Source organism: Hylobates moloch, unplaced genomic scaffold, assembly GCF_009828535.3.
Source record: "Hylobates moloch isolate HMO894 unplaced genomic scaffold, HMol_V3 SCAFFOLD_9, whole genome shotgun sequence".
Taxonomy (NCBI): domain Eukaryota; kingdom Metazoa; phylum Chordata; class Mammalia; order Primates; family Hylobatidae; genus Hylobates; species Hylobates moloch.
Window position 1 is genome coordinate 124,404,692 of NW_026652284.1, and position 20,402 is coordinate 124,425,093.

Here is a 20,402-nt window from a genome sequence, read left to right on the forward strand (position 1 = left end):
CCTGGGAACCTAGAGCTGAGCCCTGGGGCCAGCTCCTCCACCTCGCAGTGCTTTCCGACAGTTCTCTAAGAACCCAGGTTGGGATGTGGCACTGTGGGCCTGGGGCCTTTGCTGTGGTTACCTCTTCTGGCTCATAAGAGGGCTCTGCTGAAGAATTGCTTTGGAGCTCTTTGTGCAGAGAGACCCTGTCAGTGCCCTTTGCTGTGACACCTGCGAGTGGGGACCTAGGATGTCACAGCTGGATTAGTGGGGGTGTGCTTCTGTATCACCCACTAAGGTACCATGGAGCCCAGAGATGCATCTGCCAGCATCCTTAGTTTTTTGTTGTTGTTTGTTCATTTGTTTGAGACAGGGTCTTGCTCTGTACCCAGGCTGGAGTGCAGCGGCACCATCACAGCTCACTGCAGCCTCAACCTCCCGGGCTCAGGCAGTCCTCTCACTTCAGCCTCTTGAGTAGCTGGGACCACAGGCATGCACCACCATGCCCAGCCAACAGCCTTAGTTTTTGCTTTTTACCAATAAGACTTTTTTTTTCCCTTATAACTTTGAACAAGTGGACTCCAGAAGTTTTGGGTTCCAGTGCTTTATGTGTCCTAGAGATTCATGCTTTCCAGCTTGGGTCCTGGGCGTCATGCCTGGGGCATGGGAGACTCTCCTCTCTAGTCAAGAAATATTTCTTGGGAATCTCTTTTCCTGCTGCTGGTAGGAGGGGTGGAGGGTGGCAGGAGCAGGATGTATCCCTGGAGACTTGACAGTAGCTGTGTGTCTGCCTGTTGCTGCCTGTCTCCCTCCTCTCCCCCACCATAAGGAGATGGGGCTGGTCCCTGGAGTGCCTCTGATTACAGGGGATGAGACTGTCCTGCACCCAGGGCTTGGGTGAGAAAGAGCCTGGAGCACCTGCTGCCTGCTGTAGGCATAGGGTGGAAACCCAGAGCCCTCTGCCCAGCTGCCCAGGCCCAGAATCGTCAGAGGGCGGGAATCCTTCCTTCTGGCCTTTCTGGTCTGTAACCTCTGCCCCGTTCCTGGAGCAGATCTGTGTGCCTGTGGAGTCCTCAAGCCCCCTGGTGATGAGTAACCAGAAGGAGGTGCTGCGCTGCTTCACTGTGCTGGGTGAGTGGTGGGCCCAGCTTTGCCCATGGGCATCTGTGGATACTCATGGGGTCACCGCCTGCTGCATGTGGAGGATGGTGGTGGCTGGGGTACTGGTTGGGGATGAGGAGGCCCCTGTTTCCACCTCTCCTGGGCCTACCTGTGGCTCCAGAGGCCTCTGAACCAGGGCCTGGGCAGCGGCTGCAGCCTGGAACGTTGTAATCCTCTGAGGAGCGTGCTGCTGACCTGCCCAAATCCTTGGGGGCCTCCACTCACGGTCCAGTCCGCGCATTCCCTGCCTGCCCCCCGCCTACCTGTTTCTCCACACCCAATCTCTGGCTCCATGGCCTGCTCTCTGCTCCCCCAGGTGGCCCGTGGCTGCTAGCCCTGGTCACCTGCCAGCCTCCCATGACCCACCTGGAGGTGCCATGCATCCTGTCACCACCCCCACTGGATGCTGTCCCTATGCCCTGCACAGGCCCTCATAGCCATCCTGGAGGGCCAGCAGATGGTATGAGGAGGGGCCCTGCTTGCACTTGGGGCTGTCACCCTGCTGGGGCCACAGCATCAACATCTCCCTGGAGCTGGTCGGGCAGGCAGGGCCTCAGGCCCCCCCACCTACACGAGCATCTGCCGTTACACAAGATCCGCAGGAGGGGTGTGGGGAGACTGACTGCAGCCAGGTTGGGGGCAGGGTTGTGGTGGGCAGACGGACCACAGGTCTGATACGCAGGCAGAGCCCAGCTGGAATGGGGATGGCTCTGGTCCGTGAAGTACTGGTAAGGGGACTGCTGCAGTCGTTGCCAGAGGGCTCCTGGAGCTTGGGCTGCGTCAGCCCTGCTTGGGCTGGGGGTCTGTGTGCTTGACAGCTCGAGTCCCCTTGAGCGTTAGACTGGCCTAGAGCCAGGAGAGTCAAGAGGGGCCACTGAGGGCCCTCTTGTGGGCCCCCTTGTGAGCTGGAGATGCTGAAACAAGCACCGGTGTGCTGGGTGGGCCAAGATCTAAGTCCCTGCATGCTCTGGGTGGTGCTGGCGCCGTGGGGTACGGGCTACATGTGCTCCAATCCTGCCTTAGACAAGGGCATCGGAGCCAGGCCCAGTGATTAGGTGGCCCCAGCTTCTCACCTTCACACAGCAACTCTCTTCTGGCTCCTCCCCTGTGCTGGAGAGCAGGTGGATGCTGTGTATAGGGATGAACAAGATGACATGGAGCCTAATCTGTACCTGTTGCCCTGTAGCCTGCAGCTCGCCTGACCGCCTACTGGCCTTCCTGCTGCCCAGGCTGGACACCAGCAATGAGAGGACCCGCGTGGGCACCTTGCAGGTGGTCAGACATGTCATCAACTCGGCTGGTGAGTGCCTCCATGCTAGCCTGGCCGCCACCCCTGGCCGTGTCCAGGATGGAGCAGGTCCTGGCAGATTTTGTCCCTCTTAAGTGAAAGCACCATCCTTTGAATTCTCTGGAAAGATTTCCCTACTTTCTATTTTGCAAAATTCTAAACTTTTTGAAAAGTTGTGAGGGTGGTACCTTTCTACCCTTCACCAGATGGTGGTGGCTCACACTTGCTTTGACAGCTGGCTGCAGACACCATGCGTGGCCACACTCCCCAGATGACCATGCTTCTGAGGGCTCGCAGAGCCTAAGACAGCCATCCCTGAGCCCACTGCTCTCGCTCATTCTGGGATCTATTCAAAGACATACTTTGGTTTAGTTTGGTTGTCTCTTAGACTTGTTTGCCCAAGAGGAGCCTTTTTACTATTTTTAAGAGATGAGGAGGCCAATTGTTTCGTAGAATGTCCCTCAATTTACATACGTGTGATGGTTTCTTCGCAATTAGACTAAAAACATTCAGGTTTCCTTGTTTTAAGGCTTTTTTTTTTTTTTTTAGTGGTCTTGCTCTGTCGCCAGGCTGGAGTGCAGTGGCGTGATCTCGGCTCCCTGCAACCTCCACCTCCTGGGTTCACACCATTCTCCAGCCTCAGCCTCCCAAGTAGCTGGAACTACAGGGGCGCGCCATCAGGCCCAGCTAATTTTTGTAATTTTTTTAGTAGAGACAGGGTTTCACCATGTTGGCCAGAATGGTCTCAATCTCCTGACCTCGTGATCCACCCACCTCAACCCTAACCCAAAGTGCTGGGATTACAGGCGTGAGCCACCGCAGTCATTCTTAAGGCTAATTGAAGTGATTAGTGATAAGCCTGAAAACATACCATTTTTCACAAGTGAGCTTGTGGTTTCCAGCGTGGCTCTTCCGCAGGTCAGTGCACAGTGGCCATGGCCCGCCGGCCCTGCAGCCTGCCCGTGCTCAGCCTGTGAGCTAGGGAGGTTGTTACATCTTTAATGGGTTATAAAAGCAAACAAAGGGACCACATGTGACCCACAAAGCCTAAAATATTTTCTGTCTGCCCTTTTCAGAAGTGGCGTACTGCCCCCTGTCCTGTGAGGTTCACTATCAGTCAGGTGCTGGGTTGCAAACAGCAGCCACCTAGAGAGTCACATAGAGTTCTGGGACATATAGGAGCAGCTTGACAAAGCAGCAGGGCCGGCCGGGCAGTGGCTCACGCCTGTAATCCCAGCACTTTGGGAGGCCATGGCGGGCAGATCACTTGAGGTCAGGAGTTCAAGACCAGCCTGGCCAACATGGTAAAACCCCGTCTCTACTAAAAAAAAAAAAAAAAAATTAGCCTGGCGTGGTGGCGGGCGCCTGTAATCCAAGCTACTTGGGAGGCTGAGGCAGGAGAATTGCTTAAACCCAGAAGGTTGAGGTTGCAGTGAGCTGAGATGGCTAAACTGCACTCAAGCCTGGACAACAGAGTGAGACTCCGTCTCAAAAAAAAAAAAAAAAGAGAAAGCAGCAGGGCCAAGGGAGGACGGCGCAGACAGGGGCCACAGTGCGAATGTCACCAGGCTAAGAGTCAGGTGTAGGCACCTCAGGACACCTTCAGCGGCCCTTGCCCCAGCAGAAGCAGCATGAGGTCCTGCTGCTTTGGGCGTGCCCAGATGTCAGAGCCCAGGGTGGTGCTGTGGTGGGCTGTCTGGAGGCTGGGGGGGGGCTGGTCTCTCTGGAGGGGCAGGGAGGGAAGCGCCCCCTCTGTGGAGGGGAAAGGAAGGAAGCGCAGGCTCTCTGTGGAGGGGTTGGGAGGGGAGCGCCTGCTCTGTAGAGGGGAAGGGAAGGAAGCGCAGGCTCTCTGTGGAGGGGTTTGGAGAGGAGCGCCCGCTCTCTGTGGAGGGGCTGGGAGGGGAGCCCCCACTCTGTGTGGAGAGGCGGGGAGGGGAGCGCCCACTCTGTGTGGAGGGTTTGGGAGGGAAGCGCAGGCTCTCTATGGAGGGGCGGGGAAGGGGTTGGGAGGGAAGCGCGGGCTCTCTGTGGAGGGGCGGGGAGGGGAGCGCCCCTTCTATGGAGGGGTGGGGAGGGGAGCGCCCCTTCTATGGAGGGGCCTGGAGAGGAGCTCCCGCTCTGTGGAGGGGAAGGGAAGGAAGCGCGGGCTCTCTGTGGAGGGGTTGGGAAGGGAGCGCCCGCTCTCTGTGGAGGGGCAGGGAGGGGAGCGCAGACTCTCTGTGGAGGGTTTGGGAGGGGAATGCCCGCTCTCTGTCGAGGGGTTGGGAGGGGAGTGCCCCCTCTTTGGAGGTGTAAGGAGGGGAGCGCCCGCTTTCTGTGGAGGGGCCTGGAGAGAAGCGCCCCGCTCTCTGGGGAGGGGAAGGGAAGGAAGCCCGGGCTGTCTGTGGAGGGGTTGGGAGGGGAGCGCCCGCTCTGTGTGGAGGGGCAGGGAGGGAAGCACAGGCTCTCTGTGGAGGGGCAGGGAGAGGAGCACTCGCTGTCTGTGGAGGGGAGCGCCCCCTTTGTAGGGGTGTGGAGGGGAGCGCCCCCTTTGTACGGGTGGGGAGGGGAGCGCCCCTTCTGTGGAGGGGCCTGGAGAGGTGCGCCCGTTCTCTGTGGAGGGGTTGGGAGGGGAGCGCCCACTCTGTGGAGGGGCGGGGAGGGGAGTGCTGGCTCTTGTGGAGGACTCTGGAGGGGCCCGGAGAGGAGCCCTCGCTCTCTGGAGGATAAGAGAGGGAAGCGCGGGCTCTCTGTGGAGGGCCTGAGAGGAGAGCGCCTGCAGCTTCCACACAGAGGGGGCTGCTCTGGTCAGTGGTCCTTGGGGAAGGGAGCCTCAGAGGCATGGGGCGTGTGGCAGCCCCAAAGAAAGTAAAGCATCTGCGTCAGCAGCATGCACTCAGCCTCTGGTGGTAGAAGTAACCCTTGAGGCAGGTGCTCTTCTCCCCATTTACCTGATGAGGTTGGCATCTGAAGTGGAATTCTTAGTGCCCATGCTCTCGTTAGAGATGGGTTTTTCCATTCAGAAGTTCAACATTTCATGGGATTAACCATGCTCAACTTCCCTTTGTTAATTCATTAATCACATTTATGCTTTTCAGCGTTCACTTTGTTTTCCCCGTGTTTCATTTTTTCCTTGAAGTTCTTTCTCTGCATTTACATACATACAAATGCATGTACTCAAGGAAATATTTTAACCAAATGACATACTTCAAAACATGCTTTTTTCACTTGCTAGTATATCTTAGAGAACTTTTAACATCACCACATATACATCTGTGTCATTTTTTTGTTTTGTTTTGAGACAAGGTCTCGTTCTTTCACCCAGGTTGGAATGCAGTGGTGCAATCATAGGTCACTATAGCCTTGAGCTCCTGGGCTCAAGCAATTCTCCCACCTCAGCCTCCCAAGTAGCTGGCACTACAGGTGTGCACCACCACACTCTGCCAATTTTTTTGTATTTTTGTAGAAATGGGGTCTACTTACGTTGCCCAGGCTGGTCTCGAACTCCTGGGTTCAAGTGATCCTCCTTCCTTGGCCTCCCAAAGTGCTGAGATTACAGAAGTGAAATGGGCACCTACGCCATCTATGTCATTTTTAATTATTTTTATTTTGAAGTATAATACACATACAGAAGAATGTACACATGTTAACTGTTCAGCACCATGAATAATCACACAGTGAGCCTATGTATTTATTCACCAACCAGGTGAAGAAATGGGACATTGACAACACCCAGGGGTGGCACTCTCAAGCCCCTCAGAAGGGGTGACTTCTAACAATAGAAGATAGTGTTGCTGTTTTAGGATGTTGTACAAAGAGAATTGTGTGGTGTAAATAATTTTGTATCTGGCTTCTTTTCCTCAGTATTCTCTTGGTGAAATTTATACATATAATACAGCTTATTTATTTTCATTCCCGTGAAGGATTCCAGTGAATTATCTACTACAGTGATTCCTTTTGCCTGTGATGGGTAAATGGCTATATCCAGTATTTAACTGTTAATGCATAATCCACTATTAACATTTGTCCTTTACACAGTTAGTGTTTACCTAGATGTAGAATTTTGGGTTATAAAGTATGTATGTGTTCAAGTTGCATAGATAAACCCTTCTGTTTTTCCAAAGTAGCTGTTTATACCCCAATTTATACCCCACACCTTATGTCTCACAAGTGGCTTATGAGCATTATTGCTTTATGTCCTCACCAACATTGGTTGGTCTTTAATTTTAGCCATTTTTGTGGGTGTGTTATGAGGTCCTGCTTTGTTGCCCAGGCTGGTCTCCAACTCCTGGGCTCAAGCAATCTTCCCACCTTGGCCTCCCAAAGTACTGGGATTACAGGTGTGAGCCATTGCACCCAGCCAGAAGTCGTCAAGTTTTCAATGAAAATATTGGAACATGATTGCAAGTTGAGGCCGTTGTTGGTCCATGCATGTCATTCTTTCAGTCCATGGTCCAGAGAGCTGTTTCTCGTGTTAGACAGACACCAGACCATCTCAGTTTAAGTAGCTGGGTATAAAAGTCTGAGATATCTTAATATGTTGCTTTCTTGTCTTCTAGAATCTGTTACTGCTACTGATAACTCATTGATGACTATCTGATTTGACTGTGATTTTCCTTATAAATGATTTGGTCTTTTCTGCCTAGATGCCCAAAGGATTTTTATATATATGTAAATCTTTTGCATATATATAGACACACACACACACACACACACACACACACACACATGCATGCATGCCAGGATTACAGGCTATTTTTATATTTTAAAACCAGAAATTTTACTGTGTCTCAGTGTTGGCTATTCTGAGTTGATTCCCCCCAAGTCCGTAGGGTGTCTCCATTCAGCATGTGTGTCAATTCTGTTTTATCTCAAGAGACCTTGTTTTTGAGTCATAGCATTTCAGTACCCCATGACTTCGGAAGCCTTCTTTGGGATTCCCTGTTACATGTGTGTTGTGTCATTGTTGCCTATCTTATATACTTTTATAAATCAAATCTTTGAAAGGCTTTTGGCCTCCAGTCATATTTTCTTCCAGAATTTTATTTTCTAAAATTGAACATAATCTTCAATAGAAATGCAGTAAAATGCATAAATCTTAAGTGTATACTTGGTGACATTTTACACATTGTTCACCCATATGACTACCACTTAAATCAAAATGTGGAACATTTTTCTAAAACCCAAAAAGTTTTCCTTTTATTTATTTTCAACTAACAGCCACACCTACTGTTGAGAAGTGACCTCTTTTATGAGGTCACAGCGCAGGCTTGTGCTCTGTCGCCCAGGCTGGAGTGCAGTGGTGCGATCACAGCTCACTGTAGCCTTGACTTCACGGGTTCAAGGGATCTTCCTGCCTCGGCCTCCCGAGTGGCTGGGACTGCAGGAGTATGCCTGGCCCACCGTTATGACTTCTGTCACCACAATTAATTCTGCCTGCTGTTGAGTTCCATGTAGATGGGCTAGTTGTAGGAGGACCCTTCGTGAGCGTAGGCATTCACTGAGCACAGTGCTGGTGTCAGTGCACTCTTCTTTACTGCCAAGTTGTATTCTGTTACATTTTGTGAATTTAAAAGTCATTTGTTTTCCTGTTAACAGACACTTGAGTTGTTCATGTTTTTTTTTTTTTTTTTTTTTTTTTTTGAGACAGAGTTTTGCTCTTGTTGCCCAGGCTGGAATGTAGTGGCACAATCTCGGCTCACTGCAACTTCCACCTCCCGGGTTCAAGAGATTCTCCTGCCTCAGCTTCCTGAGTAGCTGGGATTACAGGCGAACACCACCACACCCGGCTAATTTTTGTATTTTTAGTAGAGATGGGGTTTCGCCATGTTGGCCAGGCTGTTCTCGAACTCCTGACCTCAGGTGATCCACCCGCCTCGGTCTCCCAAAGTGCTGGGATTACAGGCATGAGCCACCGTGCCTGGCCTTTTTTCTCACTTTAAATTGTTCTCTTGGCCAGACACAGTGGCTCACGCCAGTAATCCCAGAACTTTGCGAGGCCGAGGCAGGTGGATCACCTGAGGTCAGGAGTTTGAGACCAGCCTGGCCAACATGGCAAAACTCTCTACTAAAAATACAAAAAAATTAGCCAGGTGTGGTGGCACACGCCTGTAGTTCCAGCTACTCTGGAAGCTGAGGCAAGAGAATCGCTTGAACCCGGGCTGCAGAGGTTGCAGTAAGGTTGCAGTGAGCCAAGATTGCACCACTGCACTCCAGCCTAGGCGACAGAGCGAGATTCTGTCTCAATTAAAAGAGAGAGAGAAAAGAAATAAAGAAAAAAAATGGAAGTTCCCTGGTGAGTAAATTGATGAAGGACCTTTTCATATGCTTGTTGACCTTCAGATATGTTTGCGTATGTATGTTGAAGTTCCTGTTCAAGTCTTTTTTTGTGGGGGTGGGGGGCCGGTTATTGTTTTTTTGAGATGGAGTCGTGCTCTATCACCAGGCTGGAGTGCAGTGGTGCGATCTTGGCTCACTGCAACCTCCGCCTCCTGGGTTCAAGCACTTCTCCTGCCTCAGCCTCCCAAGTAACTAGGAGTACAGGCGCTCGCCACCATGCCCAGCTAATTTTTGTATTTTTAGTAGAGACAGGGTTTCACCATGTTGGCCAGGATGGTCTTGATCTCTTGACCTCGTGATCTAACCACCTCGGCCTCCCAAAGTGCTGGGATTACAGGCGGGAGCCACCACGCCCGACCCCTGTTCAGGTCTTTTGCCCATTTTGATTGATTGATAGAGGGTCTCACTACGGTACCCAGGCTAGAGTGCAGTGCTGTGATCATAGCTTACTGCAGCCTCTGTCTCCTGGGCTCAAGCGATCCTTCTGCCCTGGCCTCCAGAGTAGCCTGGGTTACAGGAGTGCACTACCATGCCCATCTGTTGTTCATTTAACAACTGGGTTCTTTGTCATTTTATTATGATTATTTTGTAGTGTTCTTTATTGGATGCATAGAGACATAAATATATGTTTTTATGATTAGTACCTTTATGTCTAAGAAACCTTTGCCTGCTCAGAAGTCATGAAGATATTCTATATTTTCTTTTAGATGCTTTATTGTTTGAGCTTGCAAATTTATGTCTATGATTCATCTTTTTCTAATGTTTGGGTGTGGGTGAAATGTAGGGGGCAAGGTTTTTTTTTTTTTAATTCCTATTTTTTTTTTTTTTTTTTTGAGACAGAGTTTTGCTGTTGTTGCCCAGGCTGGAGTGCAGTGGCGCGATCTCAGCTCGCTGAAGCTTCCACCTCCCAGGTTCAAGCGATTTTCCTGCCTCAGCCTCCCGAGTATCTGGGATTACAGGCACATGCCATCACACCGGCTAATTTTGTATTTTTAGTAGAGACAGGATTTTGCCATGTTGGTCAGGCTGGTCTCAAACCCCTGACCTCAGGTGATCCACCCGCCTTGGCCTCCCAAAATGTTGGGATTACAGGCGTGAGCCACCACGCCCGGCCTGCAAGGTTATTTTTATATAGATGTCCAGTTGTTCCAGTCTCACTTGTTGAAAAGACTTTACTTTCTCCATTGAATTGCTTCTGTGCCTTGGTAGAAGATCAAGTAACCTTATGTATTAATATAATAGCTGCAGTAACAAAGTACCACCGACTGGGTGGTGGGGTTTTTTTTTTTTTTTTCTATACCCTGATCTCTGTTTTATCTTCATGTGCATTTTTCCTGTGTGCCTGTCTGTATCCCTGTATCCCCCTTTTATAAGGGCACCAGCCATATTGGATGAAGGGCCCACCCTACTCCAGTGTGACCCCCTCTCAACTCATTAATTCTGCAGTAACTATTTCCAAATAAGGTCACATTCCGAGGTACAGGGATTGGGATTTGCACATATGAATTTTGAGGCCACAATTCAACTTATAGCATCATATATTAGTGAGTATATTTCAGGACTCTATTCTTTCCTTACACCAATATCACACTTTTTTTTTTCTTTTTTCTTTTTTGAGACAAAGTCTCACTGTGTCACCCAGGCTGGAGTGCAGTGGCGCGACCTCAGCTCACTGCAGCCTCTGTCTCCTGGGTTCAAGTGATTCTCCTGCCTCAGGCTCCTGAGTAGCTGGGATTACAGGCATACACCACCACGCCCGGCTAATTTTTGTGTTTTTAGTAGAGACGGGGTTTCACCGTGTTGGCCAGGCTGGTCTTGAACTCCTGATCTCAGGTGATCCACCTGCCTCAGCCTCCCAAAGTGCTGGGGTTACAGGCATGAGCCAATGCACTTGGCCATTTTTTTTTTCTTGTATTTTTAGTGGAGACAGAGTTTCGCCATGTTGGTCAGGCTGGTCTCGAACTCCTGGACTCAAGTGATCTGCCCGCCTCAGCCTCCCAAAGTGCTGGGATTATTGGCCAATATCACACTTTCTCAATTGTTTTAGTTTTATCCTAAGTCTTTAAATCTGGTAGAGGATGTCCTTCAACTTTATTCTTCAAGATTGTTCATCCCCATTGAAAAATCGTTAGTATAGGCCAGGCATGGTGGCTCAAACGCCCGTAATCCCAGCACTTTGGGAGGCCGAGGCGGGCGGATCACGAGGTTAGGAGATGGAGATCATCCTGGCTAACACGGTGAAACCCCATCTCTACTAAAAATACAAAAAATTAGCCGGGCGTGGTGGCGGGCACCTGTAGTCCCAGCTACTTGGGAGGCTGAGGCAGAGAATGGCATGAACCCAGGAGGCAGAGCTTGCAGTGAGCCGAGATGGTGCCACTGCACTCCAGCCTGGACGACAGAGTGAGACTCTGTCTCAAAAAAAAAAAGAAAAAGAAAAATCGTTAGTATAAAAGAAATCATGGAAGGGCACAATGGCTCACGCCTGTAATCCTAGCACTTTGGGATCCCACAACAAGCAGATCGCTTTATCCTAGGAGCTTGAGACTAGGCTGAAAAACATGGTGAAACCCTGTCTTTACTAAAAATAAAAAAAGCCGGGTGTGGTAGCATGCATCTGTAGTCCCAACTACTCTGGGGACTGAGGTGAGAGGATCATCTGAGCCCAGGAGGTCGAGGCTGCAGTGAGCTATGATGGTGCCACTGCATTTCAGCCTTGGCTACAGAGTGAGACCCTGTCTCAAAAAAAAAAAAAAAAAAGGAGGGAAGGAAATGTAGAAACCACATAAAACAAATGTGTGACTTATTACATCATTCTAAGACAACATCAGATCTACCACCAGGTCTTTTGGATTAAAGTTGCCACTGAGACGCCCCTCCTTGCATCCTATTCTAGTCACAGTTCTTCACTCCCCAACAAGTAACAGCTATCCTGATTTTTATAGTAATCAATCCCTTATGATTAGCTGTGTCCACTTTAAAAGCTTACCTATGGCCGGGTGCTGTGGCTCACACCTGTAATCCTAGCACTTTGGGAGCCTGAGGGGGGCGGATCGCTTGAGGTCAGGAATTTGAGACCAGCCTGGCCAATACAGGGAAACCCCATCTCTACTAAAAATACAAAAATTAGCCGGCGTGGTGGCAGGTGCCTGTAATCCCAGCTACTTGGGAGGCTGAGGCAGGAGAATTGCTTGAACCTGGGAGGGGGAGTTTGCAGTGAGCCGAGATTACGCCACTGCATAAACAGGTCCTGTGTGGTGGCTCACGCCTGTAATCCCAGCACTTTGGGAGGCCAAGGCAGGCAGATTACTTGAGGCCAGGAGTTCGAAACCAGCCTGGGCAACATGATGAAACCTTGTCTCTACTAAAAATGCAAAAATTAGCTGGGTGTAGTGGCGCATACCTGTCCCAGCTACTCAGGAGGCTAAGACATGAGAATCGCTTGAGCCCAGGTGGCAGAGGTTGCAGTGAGCCAAGATCGTGCCACTGCACTCCAGCCTGGGTGACAGACGGAGACTCTGTCTCTCTCTCTCTCTATATATATATATCTATATTCAAATTTATAGAGATAATAATATATAAATATATTTTTACATAGATTTAAGTCTTTTTTTGGAGACTTGACCATTGGTGATTTTGTTTATTTTTAGTGTTGTAAAATACATGTAACATAAAATTTAGCCTCTTAATAGTTTTTAAGCAAATGCTTCAGTAGTGTTAAGTACATTCTCATTGTCAGGCAACTGTCACCACCATCTGCCTCCAGAACTCTTTTCATCTTGCAAAACAAACTCCGTGCCTGTGAAACAGCCACTCCCCATATTTAAGTCCCTCATAAGCTACAGGTTCCCCTCCGTTCTTCTCTTTCTCTTATAATTTATCTGTAGAAGAACCTGGCTGTTTGTTCTGTGGATTTGCTCATCACTGAGTTTTGCCGACTGCATTGTCAAGGTGCAAGTCAACATGTTTCTTTGCCATCTGAATCTCTAGCACATTGGCAGCTGGATTCAGAAACAGATTCAGACTAGCTCAGTCTCTTGGGCAAGACGATAGGGGTCGTGTGATATGTGGTATTCTCTCTTTTGAACATCAGTCTTAGCAGCATTGGTGCTGAATGCCTGTACCCATTAATTAATTAATTGGTGGGAGGATGATACTATAATTCTATCATTTATTTTTCATTAAGTGGAACACCTTGACAAAGAGATACTTGCCCCAGGTACCATCTGGTTACCCAGGGGTATGGTTCGTATAAGAAAGGCAGGGTTGGCCGGGCGCAGTGGCTCATGCCTGTAATCCCAGCACTTTGGGAGGCGGAGGCAGGTGGATCACGAGGTCAGGAGTTCAAGGCCAGCCTGACCAACATGGTGAAACCCCTTCCCTACTAAAAAATACAAAAATTAGCCAGGCATGGTGACACGCGCCTGTAATCCCAGCTACTCAGGAGGCTGAGGCAGAGAATCGCTTGAATCCAGGAGACAGAGGTTGCAGTGAGCCAAGATTGCAACACTGCACTCCAGCCTGTGCAACAAGAGTGAAATTCTGTCTCAAAAAAAAAAAAAAAGAAAAGAAAAAGAAAGGCAGGTTCAGCCCTTGATTCTTTTGTGTTTTTATTTATCAGTTTTCAAGGTAGTGGATTGGTTCCCTATCACCCTCCAAAGGTAGTTTGGAAGGACGCATTTGATGGCTTCGATGCAGTGCAGTCATCACCATTATCGAAGCTCAGATCGTCTCATCTTTGGCAAGTGGCAGCCTCTTGAGATCTGAATCCCTCTGACACGGCCGTGCTGGTCTTCGGAAGCTCATGTTTTAGGCTTCTTTCATCTATTTCTTGCTTTAGACCTGAAATTGGCCATTTCTACAAAAATAGTCCTGGTTCCTTTTAGTGAGAAGCTGCGTTGTTTTTTTTTTGTTTGTTTGTTTTTGAGACGGAGTCTTGCTCTGTCGCCCAGGCTGGAGTGTAGCAGCTCAAACACAGCTCACTGCAACCCTAACCTCCTGGGCTTAAGGAATCCTCCTGTCTCAGCCTCCTAAGTAGCTGGGACTTGCAGGTGCACACCACCACGCCTGGCTAATTTTTCTATTTTTTGTAGAGATGGGGTCTCACTGTGTTGCCCAGGCTGGTCCTGGACTCCTGGGCTCAAGTGATCCACTTGCCTCGGCCTTCCAAAGTACTGGCATTACAGGTATGAGTCACTGCACCTAGCCAAGAAGTTGCCTTTTAAGACAGTCTGTTTCTGGAGAGCTCATTACTTCTGGATGGTTACTCTTCCTGGGCCTTTTCAGTAGACAGAGCTAGGAAATAGCTCTATCAGTAGATAGATAAAATACCTTATGAGTTCATGTTGATACTTCCAGTTCAACATATGGACCTCAGAGATTTTTACCTCTTTTCCGTTACTTTTTTTTTCTTTTTCTTTTTTGAGACAGTCTTGCTTTGTTCCCCAGGCTGGAGTGCGGTGGTGGGATCGTGGCTCACTGCAACCTCTGCTTTCCAGGTTCAAGCCATTCTCGTGCCCCAGCCTCCCTAGTAGCTGGGACTACAGGCATGCGCCACCACACCCAGTTAATTTTTGTATTTTTTAGTACAGATAGGGTTTCACCATGTTGGCCAGACTGATCTTGAGCTCCTGGTCTCAAGTGATCCACCTGCCTCGGCCTCCTGAAGTGTTGGGATTACAGGCATGAGCCACAGCATCTAACCTCTTTTCTGTTACGTCTCTATCTCTGTTCTCAAGAATCCAGTTCTCAAGGTTAATAGAATTGGACTATCCCATAATTACCATTGTTTGATCTCGTTACACAGGCAGCACTAACACCGGAATAACACTGATGTTGCCATCACCAGTCACATGACTGAAACATGAGGACTGCCCTGCACGTGCTCCTCCACAGCCTGCTGATCTAACAGCCATGCCCTGCGTCTGTTGTTTGAGTCACCATGGCTGTTACATCCCGTGCTCGCCCTTCTCTGCTTTCTTGGTGTTGGTTCTGCAGGCGACTGCCTATGTGGCCCTCAGCCCCATCCTCTGTTCATGGCTCTCTGCCACTCTTGTTGTCCAAAGCTCTTTTTCTGTAGGTTCCATGGGAAGGGTTCATGGGAACATGATCCTCGACCTCACGCTTGCTGATCATAGTTTATTGTGCCTTTTATAGTTGATGGTTTTGCTAGTTACAGGATTCTTGGCTGACATTTCCTTGAGTGCCTTAAGTTATTCCATATTCTTCTGGCAGAGAGTTGCCAGATTTAGCAAAAACAAATAAACAGGATGCCCAAATACTGTGTGGGACATTTTTGTACTGAAAACATGATTTGCTGGGCTGGGAGCAGTGGTTCACGTCTGTAATCCCAGTACTTTGGGAGGCCAAGGTGGGCAGATCATTTGAAGTCAGGAGTTCAAGAACAGCCTGGGTAACATGGTGAAACCCCATTTCTGCTAAAAATACAAAAATTAGCTGGGTGTGGTGGCGTGTGCCTGTAGCCCCAGCTACTCAGGAGGCTGAGGCAGGAGGATCACTTGAGCCTGGGAAGCAGAGGTTGCAGTGAGCCAAGATCACACACTGCACTCCAGCCTGGGCAGCAGAGCAAGATTCTGTCTCAAAAAAAACAACTTATTTGTTGTTTATCTGAAATTCAAATTTAACTGAGCATCTCATATTTCATCTGGCAACCCTATTCTGGCATAAAGCATTGTTATCGAAGTCTGATGATAATCTAATTTTCTATCCTCTTAGATGCCATGGGTTTTTTTTGTTTCTTTGTTTTGTTTTTGTTTTCTGATGTCCAAAAGATGTTCTTCTTTTTCTTTAAAACACAGTAATTTCATAGAATATCCTGATGTTGGTCCTGCAGTGCCCTGCAGTTGGAACAGAGCCCTGCTCCTCACCACGGCCTTTCTGCTCCCACCAGCTCCCTGGACCATCCTCCCACCACGGACCCCTCCTTGACCACACTTCGCTGCCTGATGTTGGAGGGTCTTGCAGCCTGGAATTGTCTTTCTGTGGCTCCCACATAGCCAGCTCTGTTCTGTTGAGTCTTAGCTTCAGCGTCACTTTACAGAATAGCCCTTGGTGTTGATCCCCTTTTTCCAATGTGACACCCCCATGAATATGTTTCTCAGCCTCTTGTCTGCACCTCTCCTGATGCTGCCACAGTGTGCGGTGATCTTACTTACTGTCCAGTTTTCTTTGTGTCTTTTCCATTAGGACATAAGCCACTTGAGGGCAGGCCCCATCTGCCTTGTAAAGGGCCTAGCAGGGAGTTGGCCTCCCTATAAACTTGAGGAGTGAATAAAATATTGCAGGTAAACCCCAGTGCATGTGAAATGTTATCAGTGACTGTAACTTTTGGTTTTTCCTGGTGCTTTTTAGTTCGTTTGTTGTCTTGAATCTCAGGGACATGGGCCTGGATGGGCCCAAATCCTCAGCCGCCCCCTGGCTTCCTTGTGTTCTGCATTCTCGTGTGGGGCCGCCACCACCCCAGCCATTGTTTGTTCCCCTTGTCTCCTCTTCTGGGAGGCAGCTGCTCATGGCTCATGTCCATTTTTCTATTGAGTTTTTTGTTTATGTTCTTTAAGTTTTTGTATTAGGGTTCTCTAGAGGGACAGAACTAATAGGATAGATGTGTATATGAAGGGGAGTTTCACGATCACAGGGTCGTACAGTAGGCCATCTGCAAGCTGAGGAGCAAGGAAGCCAGTCCTAGTCCCACAGCTGAAGAACCTGGAGTCTGATGTTGGAGGGCAGGAAGCATCCAGCACAGGAGAAAGATGCAGGCTGGGAGGCTAAGCCAGTCTAGTCTTTCCATGTTCTTCTTCCCACATTTATTCTGGCCGTGCTGGCAGCTGATTAGATGGTGCCCACCAAGATTGAGGATGGGTCTGCCTTTCCCAGTCCACTGACTCAAATGTTAATCTCCTTTGGCAACACCCTCACAGACACACCCAGGAACGATACTTTCCCTGCATCCTTCAATCTAATTAAGTTGACACTATTAACCATCAAACTTTTTAATCTTTTATTGGGAAATACAAATACAGGATAAGTGTCTGTAATCTAAAAATTAGAAGTCACAAATGTTCCAAAGTTCGAAACTTTTTGAACACTGACATCATGATAAAGATGACCTTAACACTACAGAAAATGTGCAGAAACACCGTGGTGAGTGTGTGATGGGCTTACTGAAGAGCTGGAGCAGCATGACACATAACAGAGCAAGAAGCCATGGCAGTGTACAAAATCAGAGTGATGTCTAAGACAAAAACCATTGTTCATGAGGCAGATGACCCTGGAGGAATCGTTTTAAAAAGCATCTGGCAGAATGCCCCTCCTCCCTAGAGGACCACTTCCTGGACCCTCAGCTGCATCTGAGGTTTCTTCTCACCTAAAAAATGAAACACGGGCAGGGCATGGTGGCTCACGTCTGTAATCCCAGCACTTTGGGAAGCCAAGACGGGCAGATCACGAGGTCAGGAGATCAAGACCATCCTGGCTAACATGGTGAAACCCCGTCTCTACTAAAAATACAAAAAAAATTAGCCGGGCATGGTGGCGAGCACCTGTAGTCCCAGCTACTCGGGAGGCTGAGGCAGGAGAATGGCGTGAACCTGGGTAGCAGAGCTTGCAGTGAGCCAAGAGTGTGCCACTGCACTCCAGCCTGAGTGACAGAGCGAGCTCCCTCTGTCAAAAAAAAAAAAAAAAAAAATGAAACACAGGCTGGGTGAGGTGGCTCACGCCTGTAATCCCAGCACTTTGGGAGGCCGAGACAGGCGGATCACCTGTGGTCAGGAGTTCAAGACCAGCCTGGCCAACATGGTGAAACCCCCATCTCCACTAAAAATACAACATTAGCCGGGCGTGGTGGCACATGCCTGTAATCGCAGCTACTTGGGAGGCTGAGGCAGGAGAATCACTTGAACCTGGGAGGCGGAGGTTGCAGTGAGCTGAGATTGCACCATTGCACTCCAGCCTGGGCAGCAAGAGTGAAACCCTGTCTCAAAAAAAAAAAAAAAAAGAGCCTGGTGTGGTGGCTCACACCTGTAATCCCAGCACTTTGGGAGGCCGAGGTGGGCAGATCACAAGGTCAGGAGAGCGAGACTATCCTGGTTAACACAGTGAAACCCCATCTCTACTAAAAATACAAAAAATTAGTTGGGCATGGTGGCGGGCGCCTGTAATCCCAGCTACTCAGGAGGCTGAGGCAGGAGAATGGCATGAACCTAGGAGGCGGAGCTTGCAGTGAGCTGAGATTGCGCCACTGCACTCCAGCCTGGGTGACAGAGCGAGACTCTGTCTCAAAAAAAAAGAAAAAAGAGAAAAACTTCCTGTGGTGTGATTACCACTCCATTCCAGCCTGGGCGACAAAGCAAGACTCCATCTCAAAAAAAATAATAATAATAAGAAGAAGAAACACAGTGTCCAGTGTCCTTGCCATCAGTACTCAACAGTCTTGTTTGCGAGTGGAGACTGGAAGCTGCCGTTGATTGCTGCTGCAGCTGTTCAATGGCTGCTCCAGGTGTTCTGGTGGTCCCACCGTTCACTTGGTTACCCTGAACACATGATGTCTTCATTGTATTAATGGTATGTCATATTTTTTACTGCTATTTTTTTTTTTTTTTTGAAATGGAGTCTCGCTGTGTCGCCCAGGCTAGAGTGCAGTGTCATGATCTCGGCTCACTGCAAATTCCGCCTCCTGGGTTCAAGTGATTCTCCTGCCTCAGCTTCCTGAGTAGCTGGCATTACAGGCACCTGCCACCACGTCCGGCTAATTTTTGTGTCTTTAGTAGAGACGGGGTTTCACCATGTTGGTCAAGCTGGTCTCAAACTCCTGACCTCCTGATCCATCTGCCTTGGCCTCCCAAAGTGCTGGGATTACAGGCGTAAGCCATCTCGCCCGGCCTATTGCTAAGTTCTTATGTGTGAATAAGTGTAAGAAATGATTGCTTATTGAGCTGGGTGTGGTGGCTCATGCCAGTAATCCCTGCGTTTTCGGAGGCCAAGGTAGGAGGATTGAGTCCAGGAGTTGGAGACCAGCCTGGGCAACATAGTGGGATCTCATCACTTAAAAAAAACAAAGCAAAACGATTGCTTATTGGTAGCATATAAATTTAGTCAGGAGTGACAGGGGTGGCAGACAACCATAGATTGTCCATACGGGTGCTAAAAGGTGACACCTTTGCTTTCTAACAGTTCAGTGTACACAAACTTTGTTTTGTGCACAAAATTTTAGAAATCCTGTATGAAATACCTCCAGGCTATGTATATAAGTTGTATATGAACCATAAATGAATTTTGTGTTTGGACTTGCGTTCCGTTTTCAGGAACTCTCATTATGTATATGCAAATATTCCAAGCTCTGAAAGTCCCCAAAATCTGAAACACATCCGGTCCCAAGCATTTCAGATAAGGGAATGCTCAATCTATCCAAGCTGAAAGTTCTCAGAACACACAGGTGGGTTTAAAGAAGTCGTGTTTGAGCTGAGCCCATCAGCCCCTCCATGGCAGTCACTGACTGTCACAGGGACCAGACCTTATTGTTGGTTGTTGTTGGTGTTTTTTTTCTTTTCTTTTGAGACAGGGTCTCGCTCTGTCACCCAGGCTGGAGTGCAGTGGCACGATCTCGGCTCACTACAGCCTCTGCCTCCCGGGTTCAAGCGATTCTTGCACCTCAGCCTCCCGAGGAGCTGGGATGACAAGTGTGCGTGACGACCCCTGCCTAATTTTCGTGGGACCAGACCTTATTGTTTTAGTTTTGCCACCATTGTTTGAGTCTCTAAGTAATATAATGTGGTCTTGCCTGTTCCCGAACTTTATAGAAATAGGATCATACTGCTGTATTCTGTGTTTTACCTCTTTATCCAGTAGGGTGTTGTCAGGATCCCCCTGGGTGGCTGTGTATTAGTGGCCCAGGATCCCCCTGGGTGGCTGTGTATTAGTGGCCCAGGATCCCCCTGGGTGGCTGTGTATTAGTGGCCCAGGATCCCTCTGGGTGGCTGTGTTAGTGCCCGTCTGCTCAATTCAATCATTGCTGTATCCTGCCCCCACGGCTTGGAAGCCAGCACCCCGTTGCCCCTATCCTAGTGTGGTGTGCGCTCGGGCTCTTGGCAGTTTGCTGTCATAAACAGGCCGCCTTGCATATGTCAGAGCTCCTCTGGTGCAGGAACATTACCTGAGATGGACTTGTTGGGTCTTAGATGTGTGTATCCTCTGCCTTTTAGATGATGCCGAGATGTTTTCCAAAGTCCCCATGCCAGTTTCTCCAGCAGCCTGCAAGCATTCCACCTGTTCCAGCATCCTTACTCTCATGAGGTTTTGCACCGGACTGCTGCACCTATTCCAGTCAGGCCGTCATCCTGTGTCTCTCTGTCCAGCGGGGAAGCCCAGTGGCGTTGCATGGGTGTTGGCCGTTGAGATTTTTGTTCACATCTTTCATCTTTCTGTTGATGAGTCTTGTTCTCATCAGCTTGTTGGAATTCCCTGCACCCTTTTCTGTGTCCACCACAGTGGCTGTCCTTCCAGCTCTCCTCATACTATTTTGATTAACAGAAATTCTGAACTTCACTGAACTTCAGTGGTCCTTTACCATCCTCCCCTCCTCCCCCCCTCCCCTCCCCCTCCCCTCCTCCCTCCTCCTCTCCCCTCCCCTCCTCCCTCCTCC

The 20,402-nt window shown here is 49.1% G+C and overlaps 1 protein-coding gene across 14 annotated transcripts in view; it reads left to right on the forward strand.

The window, feature by feature from the left end:
* Positions 1-20,402, forward strand: part of MROH1 (maestro heat like repeat family member 1) — a 126,063-nt gene that overhangs the window by 57,872 nt on the left and 47,789 nt on the right. For all 14 annotated transcript variants that reach the window (XR_009214873.1, XM_032760759.2, XM_032760761.2 and 11 more), the window contains 2 exons: positions 1,032-1,110; positions 2,327-2,440. Coding sequence is in view for 13 of the 14 variants with exons in the window: in XM_032760759.2 (XP_032616650.1) it covers positions 1,032-1,110; positions 2,327-2,440 (193 nt within the window). In the remaining variant the exon portion in view is untranslated. The remainder of the gene's footprint in view (positions 1-1,031; positions 1,111-2,326; positions 2,441-20,402) is intronic.